A 12,875-nucleotide genomic window follows, 5' to 3' on the forward strand; every position below is an offset into this window, starting at 1 on the left:
TGTTCAGGAGAGGAACTAGTTTTGTAAGAAAGACGCTGAGCAAGAAGAAACATAGTGGACGAGAAAACAATCTAAAAGGCATAAGCGCAAAGAAGAAGTGGTATGTAAGATTCATCGTCCCGAAACGGCGTGTGCGCTATGATGAAAATGATTTTTGCCAGCCAAAAAAAAGACGTGCATACAAGGAATAACAACACAGGACAATGGCGGTAACCGCCACGTGCCTGGCTGTTACTGAGCGATCTGTATTCAATAAAATTTTCAATTGTTATTCCAGCCTTTGTCCTGTGTTCTCCCTTGCGATCTCGTCTTTTTTTTTTTTTTTGGCTGACAAAAACCTTCGCAAAATGCCAACAGGACAACCGTTCGGCCTTGCGTGCGCAATGAGGGACGCCGTAGTGGAGCTCTTCGGAGTAATTAAAACCACTCTTTAACGTGCACTGACATTGCAACAGATTCGATCCCATGACCTTGGGCACAACAGTCGAACGCCGAAGCCATTGAGCCATCTCAGCTGGTCAGGGAATGATTATCAGAACGTAGCGGCCCCAAGTCATCAATGACGATAAAGCTGTCACTGTTACTTCTGAGTCCGCCGAAATGGAAAAGGCTGAATTGTTTTTCCGCCATGAAACCAGACGAAGGTAAGTTATCGCGCACCCGTACTTAATAAGGCAATGAATTGCAACTGCACTTTTTTTTTCTTGTATGAGTGCCCAAATAAGGGTGCAATGTAAAACAAAAGCATTTCTTTTTTCTTTTCGCAGCACAAGAAAAAGAAATCAAAAGCCGTTGAGGGACGGGGGTTGGGGGAGAAAGGCGTAGCAGGAGCAATGAGCGCTCCTCAAACACTTCCGATTCTAGCTTATGTCCTAGTCAGAATTTCCGAAGTCTACTTTTCAGTAAAAAAAAAAAGCCTGCATTAGTCTTGAAATTCCAGCGGCGGGTACGTGAAAAGAGAACGGAGAGGAGAGAAAAAATGCATTGCAAAGACTAAGCGGCCGCAGAAGGGAACAATCTTCTATGTATAAATATGACCACGGCCATACTTTCTTGTCCCCCCCCCCCTTATGTAATGCCCAAACCAGGGCCCTTAAGGGATAATAAATGATGATGATGACCCCAAAGGTAAACGGTGATCACACAACATAGTTTCTTTTTCAAGATTAAAGGGAAAAGATCCTACGCCACTATGTTAGGTATTGTGTGAGAATGCATCGTTAGAATTTGAGACTCCATGCAAATTAAAGCGCACGTTCTGATCAGTCAACTAAAACTTTTAAGAATTGTGATAAATTAAGAAGCGCGGTAATAACGGGCGTAACTGAATAAAATAACGCTAGGATATTGTAGCATAAGAGAGGCCATAATGAGCAGCTGAAGAGTCAGTCAAGCAACTTCAGAGAGGAGAAACCTTGCCTAAACCTAGACGACATTTATTGTAAAAAGCAAATGGCGCGACAAAAGACAGAAAAGACGAAGCGCCATCAGACAGTAGTTGGAAATCCTGGTTAAGAAAACAGGTGTCCTAAAAGGCCACTTCTTGTTCAAAACATAAATAACTTGGCAGATAAATTTTTTCCAGCTGAGCACGCAACACAATATTTGCGGATAAATGTCAGTTGTAGAGTGCTGTAAGTGCACGTTTCTGGAGCTTCGATAATTGCGCCAGCTCCGATCTGCGCACCGTTTTCAACGCGAGAAACAACTCGAGCGCGTGCGTGAGCCTATAGCGCGCTGGCGAAGCAATGAGTCGAAGTCGGGTTTATCGGCGGAATCCGATAATATATAGGTCAGAATCTTCACTCATAACTCTATGTACAAGTAGGTTGAATTCAACGAGTATAAAATGCATCTTTGTAAGGACCATGAATGGTGTCACGTTCGCGATAAAAACGAGCGTAGGGGCAACGTTCCGATACGCAGGCGCTCCTCGCTTTTCCCATCGCGGTGCCTGCTTCCTACCAGCGAGTGGTAAATAGGACACGAACCCGAGCTAGGCGTCACGTTCGATGAGATGAGCCCTGACTTAGCCTCCGCACACGGACACGCATGGAGGTAGCTCTGTTCCACCGATGCGAGGAGCTATCTTTCCAAGCAGAGTACGACCCGAAAGACACAGGCACGAAAAAAAAGAAAAGAACCGCTACAAGTCCGAACGCACGTTCTATTTTCAAACGTTATCAACCGCGAGTTCACGCGGAGACAGCCGATGAATACTGGTGGGGTAGGCAAATGTCATCCGCCTCGGGGCAGCCCGACGCTCCAGCGCGCAGTGACGACCGGAGCGGGCGCGCTGGCTCCTTTCTCGTTTCCCATGAGCGCCGGGTGGACAACAAGAGCTCGGAAGTGCCGGGGCTTCGGTTGCTGCATCAACGAGGAACAACAAATTAATTCAGTCCGCCTCTGCTAGCGAGCGAGTTGTGCACTGCACGAAACGCGTGCCCAGAGAGACAAATTGAGGCCAAGGTGGGCCAACCTGGCGGCGCGACACAGCGGGGCGCTAAATTGATGAAAAGAAGTTTGACAAGCGGGAGGCCACCCTTGGGGCCGTTTTTCGTCCAGCCGCCGTTCGTTTGCTCCTGCTGCGTTGGGTCCCTGTTTTTGTTTTCATATTTGGTTTCGTTTGGAAAGAGGAATAACACCCTTTGCGTCACAGAGTGGGAAAACAACAGACGACATCACAGCAACAGCAGGAGCAGCGAGACAGATAACGGCGAAGATGCAATCGGACAGGCGCTGTATACGAATTCAGGCGGCCAGATGTAAACAGTGCGACTACCACCGCCGCGGACCTCTAAGGATTCGATTACTGGCCGCGCGAGGATCCGTCCAGGGGCATCCATTGACCCAGTTCGCCAGCCGCGAGCGACACGCGATGAGCTCGGAGCCCCAACGAGAACACGGAATGCGTCGTTGCGCGGCGGCCGCGGTGCCGCAATTAGCAGGCCCGCTGGCTGCGCGTTCACTGATGGCGAGCGGCGGCGGCGGCGCACGCGCACAGGGACTGGCAGCGCGCTTGTGTAACTACAGTAGTGGGCCAATCCGAGAACACGCCTTATTCAAGAAGGATGATATATCTGCTTCGCTTTCGTGGGGGCCTACGCCCTGGAGGAGAAATTACTGATGGTGGCTCCGGCGAGCAAAATATGAACAGAGGAGAGAGAGAGCGGCGGGGAGGGAGGGGCGAAAAACGGGCCCGCGCAGACCGGCTCGCCTGGCGTGTGTGATGCGCCGTAAGGCATGTCCTGGTGTGCTCGTGCAAGGTGCTGAGGGGAGTGCTGCAGACGGGTTCGTATCTCGGCCTCGAATCTGCCGAAAACTGAGAGTCCCCACACACGGGCGTACGTGCAGCCACGCTGCCAGCAGCTACGCACGCGCTCGCCTTTCATTTATTTCTCTTTTGCTCCCTTTCTGCGCATTGTGTGTGCGTGCGTGCGTGCGTCCCACAGGTTTCATATTCTCTGGCGGGCCCGATGCGCGCTAAGTGGAAGGGTATCTGGAGCGTTCTGCGATTAGAGTCCTCGGTGGCCCGTTTGGAGCATTGTGCAGCCTCGATGAAGCGGAGAGTGGGGGCCAGCCAGAGCCGCACAAACAATAAAGCGCGATGAACGAGATCGAGGGCGAGGGTGCGCGCGGCCCGATGCTGCCGCGGAGGCCGCGCGAGAGAAGCGCCCAATCTGGGCAGGATTCTTTACACGTCTCGCGGCAGTTTCTTGGCCAAAGTACGACGAACTTGAATCGAAACAGATCGAGGTGCGCTGCCGCGTCGCCACTGGAGGTCGAGGTTAGTGGGAGAGGAGGAATAAAAATTGTGTAACAAAGTCGGACGCGGTGTCCCGTCGCTGCTGGGTGCGCAGAGGAGAGAGAGGAGCCGAGGTATAAAAGCGGCGGGGATCCGGCCTGTTGCGCATCATTTGAACTTGTGGGATTCTTGAATAGGGGATTGCCGCCGCCGATCGCTCCTGCTCAGACATGCACGTCCTGGTGAGTAGTCGTGGTCCACGGCGCCGAGTGGGCGCCGCTCGACCAGTGGTTGCTTTCACCTCAGCGGCTGTATCGACGTAGGGACCTCTGTCTCCTAATCGACTCGGATTGATTCGGCGTTTCGACTGTCGCATTTCTTTTGCGCAATGAGAATTGTCCCAGTCATGACCTAGACGAGGACAACTCTTTTTGCTCGCGTCGCGGTCGAAATTTGATTCTAAGTGGGTGCTGTAGCAAAGTGGGCGGGGTGTTTATTCCTGTTTCTCTCAAAGGCGGTGGCGTTTAGTCTGTTTAGATAAGCTGGCGTCTGTATTGAAACCGTTACGTTCGATTAGAGGCCGTGATGTGTATCTTGTGACCGCTGTCACGCTGTTCCGTTTCTTTCCTGTTGAAAAGATGTGTAATCACCCGCTTTTAAACTGTCCTTTGACACTCTGACATCGTGACTCTGTGACATGATAAGCAAAGCTGTTCACTTTCGCACTGCTGGCAAATATTATACACGCCATTTGAGTTTTCCCTAACCTGAGGAAGACTGGGCTGTCAACACACTTTACCTATTTGCAAAAAGAGTTCGCGGTTGGCACACTATTGGCGTTACCTGCCACATTTTAAGTTTTTTGCCGCTTACGGGTGTACAAGTGTGCCTGTCGGTGACTTTGCAACTTGAAAGCATGCCGGCCGTAAAAAAAAAAAATCATTTGCATTGATGCTTTTCACAGTCTGCGCGCGCTTAAATCATTCAAACGAAATCATACGATAGAACGATAGACGGCGCGTTTTGAGAACGAGGGGAGAGGGGCTGAAATTTGCTGGCGAACAATCGTGTTTACTACCTTGTCATGGACTAGACTATAAGCTCGTTTGCATAGGTGAGCTGGGCACGTGTTAGCAGGCTCCGCTTTCGCCCGCAGCCTGATTCAAAAGTTTTTCAGAATAAGGCAAACGCGTCACGTGGCCGGCGCACGCGAAAACTTATATTCTGCTTCTTAAGCTCTCGCTAGTTCTCACTCTCGAAACTGCTGGCAGATGATGTCCAGCATAGTTTTATTTAATCTTCTCCGGGCCAGTGCGTGCTAAAGAGACAGTGACACCAAGTTTTGTTCAGGCAAAAATGTTATCCCTAAGTTTACTGAGGTGTTTTTTCGTAAATGTCACTGTTATAATATAGCCATCGAGATATCTTGCCAGTGTTTACTGCTAACGAGCAGGCTACGCAACGTAGACCTTTGAGGGTGCGATTATCTACCCATTCCGGCCTCTGAGATCGCTAGTAAGACAGACTTGAATCGGAAGCAGCAGGTAGCGCTTACGGGAGCGCACTTGTTTTATTACTTGAAGTCACTTAGCAAAGCAGTCAGGATGACATTCCTAATTTCCTTGTAGCTTTCACCCCGTGATTTTACGTAAGGTGACCTAAACGTGAACTAAAGTGCCTCCACATAAGTTTTTTACTTCAATAGAAATTCACTACCCTTTCAATACGACGAATCTATATACTATGCGATGAAACAAAGTTAAATTTAGGCTTGCTGCAGATGAGTGCAGTCGTGCCAGCAGGCTGTAGAAACGGAAAAATTACTTGCTTTAACATAAACAACAATGTGGAAATAGTTGCGCAGACTGCTTTACTTAACCGACGGTTAATTTGTGTCGTATTTCCAACGCAGGCCAAGGCCGCTCTGCTGTGGGCAACATTAAGCCTTAGTCTAGCCGGTACACCTCGACTCGGCAGCAGAGCCTTGGTGCTTTTCAAGAATCTTCCCAACCAGAAGCAGACACAGCAGAACCACCACCAGCAGCAGCAAGTTCCGGGAAATGGCTTTGGGCCGCACATGGTCCATCCCATATACCCGGTGAATCCCATGTTCCCCAGAGGTCCAGTATTTCCCCCTCCGCCTCCCTACTTGCAGCCCATGCATCCGTTCCTGCCTTACGGACCGCACATGCAGCCAATACAGCCAATCCAGATGTTCCCCATCCACGGGCCGGGCCTACTCTCGGCGCCCGTTCCGTTGCCCGGTCCCCTCCACCCCATGGTGACCCCTATCCAGATACACAGCCTAGCAGGAAACACGGGCGGAAATGTGGCGGCGGGCCTCGCGGCAACGCTACCCGTGAACCTAGCCAATGCTATAGCCGGAGGAGGCACCATTTCGGCGGGCCCCACGTACCTGATACAAGAGCTGAGGCATCACAATTCGCCATCGACCACCACTAAGAGCCAGTCCAGCTCCAATTCGGGAAGCAGCAACCTGAACCTGCAGTCGCCAGAAAAGATCCTCTTCCTCAAGGACATCAAGTCATTCAGCGGTCCAGCTCCGGCGGCAAAGAACAACAAGAAATTGGTGCTGCCGACACAGCAGGACTCGTTCAAGAATCTTGGCCCCGAGATCCTGCCTCCCATCGTACTCAACGCTAACACGCTCGCCCAGCTGGGTCTCGGTGGCCTGTCCGGGCCAGTCACAGGCGGCTTCCTGCCCGACGGTGGGCCAGACACCTTGCCGCTCAAGGGCGGGAACGCCATCTGGTGACAAACTTAGGCCGAAGTAGGGGCATAGGGACTTCGTCGGGCAGCAAGTATGTGTGTCTAGTCTTGTCCCTGTCGCGTCCATGCAGTGTTTGTCTACTCGTCGATAGGTATTTATGGCATACCCTGAGGTGTCAGCTCACCGGGCCAAGCTAAATTTTGGGCTAAACTCACACAGGGAATGTCCGTGTGTTGCTAATGAGCAACTGATGTACAATAATTTAAGGATGTCTTATTGTCTGCACCGTCATTCTTTTCTACGAAAGTGGAAACGTACCGCGTACAGCGTGCGCAACAACGTGTCTCATCAGTGTAAGAGTAACAGTCGATATTGCGTGTTGCTTTCTGTGCAGGCGTAATTCCGTGTTTCTGTGTAAGCGTCATACTTATGTCCCGTCCTCATTGTTGAGACGTGTAGCGCAGGTCCTTGTCCTTCCCCAGACTCCCTCCTGAGAATAAGAGAAAAATATAAAAAAAATATTTTGGTAACTCGTTAACACGTCCCCAAGACCAAAATGCTTAATGTATATAAAAGAAATCTACTCATTCTTCATAAAGACATTGCGTAAAGAGCTGGACTCTAAAATTTTTTTACATTCAGCGTTGAAGAACTCGGTCGCTTATTAAGAGCTACTTTATAACAGGGTGTATATATTACTATGTTGTAAATAAAGGCTGGTTTTTAAGCAAGAACTCCTGTTGCCGATTGTGAACAACCCATTTGCGTGCACCAGACACGGCGTGGCCATTCCGCACAAGGTACGTCTTTCCTTTCTATTATACTTGCATGTTGTTACATTCGCGATTTTTAGGAAGCGTTTGATGGAGATAAAGGTATGTGACGGCTAGAAGAGGAGACCTCAGTGCCACAAACATTATAAATGACGGTATATTTAAAGCCCCCCCCCCCGCCCCCCCGGGAGGTATTATGTCAACAGGGAAAAAGTCAGTGCAGTGTTACCGTAAAATTATAGTAACTTCTGCGGCGTAAGGTAGTTGACAATATGCAATATATAATAAACGCGAAAGGTTAAATGAAAAAAAAAAACTCAAAGGATCTTCAGGACATCAACGTTCGCTCGAGACCTTAGGGAAACCTCAAAACTGTGTTGTACTTTACTAAAATTTATAGTGCTATACTAGATACAGAAAAAATGACACCTTGTGCTCATCATTTTGTTGGCGTTCATGAAGGAACTGGAAGACAAGCGCTGTCGCGAGAAAACATCCTGGAGGAGGGCATTTCAATTCGCATCTGGCTGATGCAGGGTGCCCTTTTCATGTGAGCAAAGCGTAAACAAATGCAAAAAGGAGGAGCAATGAAAAGCTGCGAAAATGAAATTGAAACTACGAAGTTGTCACTAAACAAAATTCGTTACTTTGTATTTCTTACCAATGCTGTAAGTGAGACAGGTTCAATTATCAAAATATTACAGCGAAAGCTGTAATAGCGTTGTTCAAAGCAGTTTAGTACAAGCCATTAGGAGGTACAACCGCAGCCGTGTGACATGTTATGTGTTATTTAGGTCGACACCCCCGCCACCACACAGCACGATTGAGGTGTCCACTGACCCAATGAGTTAGTTATGCGACTTTCACTTGTAGAACGCCGCAGATGGTTTAGACTGCGAGTAGGACAACACTGGGAACTAGACTGTTTGCCTCTTGCAAGCGGGCCCTGCTCTTGCAAGCGGGTCCGTGAAGTGTGCCGGGAACGCGATCGAACCGAAGACCGCAAGAGGAAGAAGGCCGAGTATGCACGTAAGCGTATAGACGCCAAAACAGGTATGTAAGGCTCTGCCCAACCGGGCAGTCACTATGTTCGGGTTCCGCCCGCAAATGTCTCCACAGGATGTCCTACTCCAACTACACCGGGAAATAATACGACCCACAGCCATGCAACAGAACGACAAGGCCGTTCTCGCCCTCGATCTGAAGGCGGCGTTTGACAATGTTAAACATGCTAGCATACTGTCTAACTTGAACACCACTAACAGCGGGGCGAAGGTCTTCGCCTATGTCAGAGACTTTCTCTCTGCGCGTCGGGCACTCCTCCGGATCGAGGACGAGGAATACGGCCCGTACGCTATGGGTACACGGGGTACAACACCGCAGGGGGCGATGTTATCGCCACTCCTTTTCAACATCGCCATGATGCACCTCCCCAGCCAACTGGCTCAGGTGGAGGGCATAAAACACGCGCTCTATGCAGACGATATTACGATCTGGACCACCGAGGGGAGCCTTGGGGAGATGGAGGACCGCCTTCAGCAGGCCGCCTCCATAGTCGATGCATATGCTGCCGACTGTGGTCTCCAATGTGTTCACGTCAAACCAGAGCTTCTACATGCTAGGGCAAATCCCAAGGAGCACACGCCTCTACACATCCTTGTCGGGCGGCCCCACAAGAGAAGTGGCAGAGCTCCGGATCCTGCGTCTGTTCATCAATAACAGGCTAAGACCGGACTCTACTACAGCGAAACTCAAGCGCATAGGCGAACAGGTAGGGCGCAGGATCTACCGCGTTTCCAATAAGCGGGGTGGTCTGCGGGGCAGGGACGGGCTACGGCTCGCCCACGCCTTCGTGACCAGCCGGATCCTCTACGTTGTGCCGTACCTACGCACCACCAAAGAAGAAGACGAGCGCATGGACACCATCATCAGGAAGGCAACAAAGCGAGCACTGGACCTCCCGGTGGTTACCTCCAACGCCAAACTGAAGGCGTTGGGAGTGGTAAACTCCTATCAGGAGTTGCGGGAGGCTCACCTCGTGAACCAATACACGCGGCTCTCGCAGACGGCTCCTGGGCGCCGCCTGCTAAACCGCTTACACATCCAACACACATGCATACCAGAGGAGACGGAGAACATCCCGGTGTTGTGGCGCCTTATGCTCTGCGTCACTCCGCTCCCGCGTAACATGGACATGACTTCACATGAAGGCAGACTACAAGCGCAGGTTTGCGCGCTTGAGAGGCAATATGGGTCTAAAGAGGGCGTCTACTACGTGGACATCACAGGGCTGTCACCCGCGGGATTATACACGGCTGCCGTATTCCACCGGGGAATGAATGTCGATAGGCTATCTTTTCGGGGCCCAAATTCAATGCGAGCGGAGGAATTTGCAATAGCTCTCGCTGCCGCCGACCCAAAATCGAGAACGGTTATCACAGACTCCCGCCGGGCCTGTGAACACTATCTTGCGGGGAAATATGACCTCTTGCCTCCCAAATTCTAAGACGGGCTTCCGCCGATCCAACTCGCACAAAGGTAATCTGGGCTCCTGGCCACCAGTGTCTACGAGGCAATGAGGCCGCTGATGCGGCCGCCCGAGCGCTCACACACCGAGCTCCTCATCTTAGCTCTCCTGGCTCAGAAGCTCATAAACCACTTCTGCGGTTCCGCGAAATCTTAATTCATTACTGCGACAGCCACCGCCTCTACCCAGCACCTGCTAAGGGGCTGAGTAAGGCGGAGGAGCGAACTCTGCGGCGCCTGCAGACAGGAACTCAGGAACTCTTCTCTGTGCTGCCATCGCCAAAAACTTTCATCCGAACACAGATGGGAGCTGCCCGCCGTGTAGAGAGATCTGCGATATCTTTCACATGGTGTGGGCATGTACTCAGAATCCTCACCTTCCCCCTTCCCGCCTCCCCCCCCCCCCCCCCCCCCCGAGGGGTATGGGAGACTCCTCAGCTACTCTGCACTGGAGTACCAAAGGACTCTAGTAAAGCGGGCACGAGACGAGGCCTCATCGTTCGGTGTCCCGGACTAAGGATACCGACCACGTGGCGGAGTCTTCTGATCTCCAAACTCTCTCTGAGTATTGAAAAAGCTTTTCACCACCACCACCATGCCAGTGAAACGTGCCTGCCACTCCAGACTTCTCGGCCGCTAATGCCAATCAGCTTTCGCTGATTAATGTGCTAAGCCGGTAAGCTTACATCCGCTATTTTTTAAAATAACAAATATACTGCAACAAAAACTTCAAATTAAAAATTTTAAGCCGTTTGCGCAGTTTGTATGTCTGCAGCCTTAATCTGGGTACATACTTTTCGGGGTCTGAAAGAAGTACGTAAATCTCCGGAGGATGCAAAAGACTGTGACCGATTACTCCTACTGCGAAGACGTGAGGCGGCGCAAATCTGAACTTGCCTTAGGTCACCGGAAATGCTGTTTAGTGACTGATAAAGTTACCCGCGGCTCCAGGTTTTCCATATCAACAAGTGTATTAGTGCTTCATGCGCTATATGTTCAGAACAAGCGCTACTGCTGTAGAGGTTTCGCATTTTGCGTGAGGTGCTAGAAATAATTTCAAACAACGTTAAATAAAAGGGCAATAAAAGCTGCTCTTGCTAGCTGTTAGCAATAGCCATAATGGTGATTAAATTTTTTTCGAGCAACGTGCGCCAGTTTTTCCCAAAGTCTTGGCTCAAGTAACGTGAATAACGTAAGGTACCCAGCAAATTATGGGGTTACTGGGGGTTTCATTTCATACACTAATACCCGGAATTAAAGCGGCCCATTTCTGACACGTTGATAGAAGTGCCGCATGTGCTGCCGGATGGGTTCTTGTGATAATGAGCTGGCAGAGGCGGGGACCTGGTCAGCAAATATGAAGTAGCTAACCAATAAAAAAAAAAAAAAAACACGTGCCCAGTGTTGCGAGCAGCCACATCTGAAATTCACAGATCTTTGAGAGCTTGCCCCTCATCGACCGTGATAAGCCGAAACATGGTGGTCGTCTGTCTCTTGCCTCTGGCTGGACTGAATTGAACGGAACTGAACGGCGATGTCTTGAGAGGCGATACGAGGTCCTTGTAAAAGCACAATATGTTACGGTCCACACAAATGGGTAAATTCCCTCATTTTCGATTTTCCTCCCTCACTTTAACCCTTAAATCACTGATTATCCCTCACCCCCGCCCTCATTTTCTAAAGTTCCCTGGCCTTCCTACGCCCTCACCCTCACTTCGTCAATTTTGTGCCCCTCCTTCGGTCTCACCTCACTTTGTCGGCCCTCCCCGACACTCACAATCAGCTGTTTTATCATTTGAGTTATTTTTTCTTATTGCCCATGTGTGCCGATGTTACTCAGGCGCACCAGGAGCAAGCGGTTGTTCTTTGGGTCCGGTTTCAGCTCTGTCAAGCTGCGTGGTTCTTTTAATCTTCGCACTCCAAAGTTATGAGTAGGCGAGAATGGCCGCATGAAATAACGGAGGGACTATAACACATGCTGTAGCCGCTCACTGGCAAGAGCAGGTTCTGTCTGGTACTCCTCATGGCAGCGACAAAAATTAACAGCGCCGGAGAATCGAGGTCGCGAGAATTTCTCTCGACGCTCTAAATAGCCAATCAGAGGCAACTGCAGGAAAGTTGCATCTAGGCTTCCTAACCGACACGAAACAACGCCTCCTGTTCACCAGCCGCAACCGCTTCCCAGCCCTTCAACTCCTCATGGAGTACTTCGACATTACTGGGCTGGCTTCGACTTTGTGAGCCAGCCTACGGACAGCAAACCTCCAGGCCCCGAACTGACGGCACCCTCTCGCACTCGTTATATCAAACCGCAGCCAGAAGCGCGTGCAGGCTATGCGCGTCGCAGGCCTCACATGCATTGCACGCACCGACTGTTTGCACACAATCTGCCCGGCTCGAATTTTTCCTGCCGCCGCGTCCATGTAAGTAAAGAAGGGCTGTCTAAAAGACCATCGCGCAAGCGCTAATATAGTTCTCGAAAGCAGTGCGAATAAATGCATCGCGGGAGCGACACGACAAGGACGAGCGCTGGCTTTCAACTGGTCATTTGTTTCGTACAGCGAGGGGCAAAAGAGAGAAGGCGACAAAAAATAACTGCAAAATGGGTGAACACAAACAAGAGCAAAAAAAAACAAAAACTGGAGGGGACACTTAAGCTCCGCCTTAAGGGTATAACGCGATATCCTAATTCCCATATATGCAGAAGGTCCTTTTCTACCTTACATTCATAGATCCCTGGGTGTGCATACCCCTCCTGGCGCAGTGGTGCAGCAGTTAAGCGATGCTCCACTGCCCTGCGATGACAGCTGCTCCCAGCGGTGGGCCTTGTGCAACCTAGGTTGCTGTTCCCGAGCGACGAATCATTAATTTAACTGCCGTCTGCCATGGTGGGCAGTTTGCTCACTATCCGATAGACAGGTTTTGATGACGCCGCTAGGTCACGTGATCCAAGGGGCTAAACAGCCTCCTAGATTGCTCTCTTGGGACCACCTGCCAGAGCCATGCCCGTGATTTTTTGCTCACAGTGAAGACGCCGACAATGCCGACACCGCGTTTTTTGGTGAACGGGGCCTTTAAGCTATCGCGTTAAAACTTCAGG

General features: G+C 50.5%; 1 protein-coding gene across 1 annotated transcript; it reads left to right on the forward strand.

The window, feature by feature from the left end:
• The first annotated feature begins 3,887 nt into the window (after window positions 1-3,887).
• LOC149352503 (uncharacterized) lies at window positions 3,888-7,211 on the forward strand. The gene is made up of 2 exons (XM_089577177.1): window positions 3,888-3,987; window positions 5,658-7,211. The coding sequence occupies exons 1-2, from the start codon at window positions 3,976-3,978 to the stop codon at window positions 6,519-6,521; spliced, it is 876 nt and encodes a 291-aa protein (XP_089433303.1). The 5' UTR covers window positions 3,888-3,975; the 3' UTR covers window positions 6,522-7,211.
• Window positions 7,212-12,875: the final 5,664 nt, after the last annotated feature.

This window comes from Amblyomma mixtum, chromosome 3, assembly GCF_055824585.1.
Source record: "Amblyomma mixtum isolate Tamu chromosome 3, ASM5582458v1, whole genome shotgun sequence".
In the NCBI taxonomy this organism is placed as follows: domain Eukaryota; kingdom Metazoa; phylum Arthropoda; class Arachnida; order Ixodida; family Ixodidae; genus Amblyomma; species Amblyomma mixtum.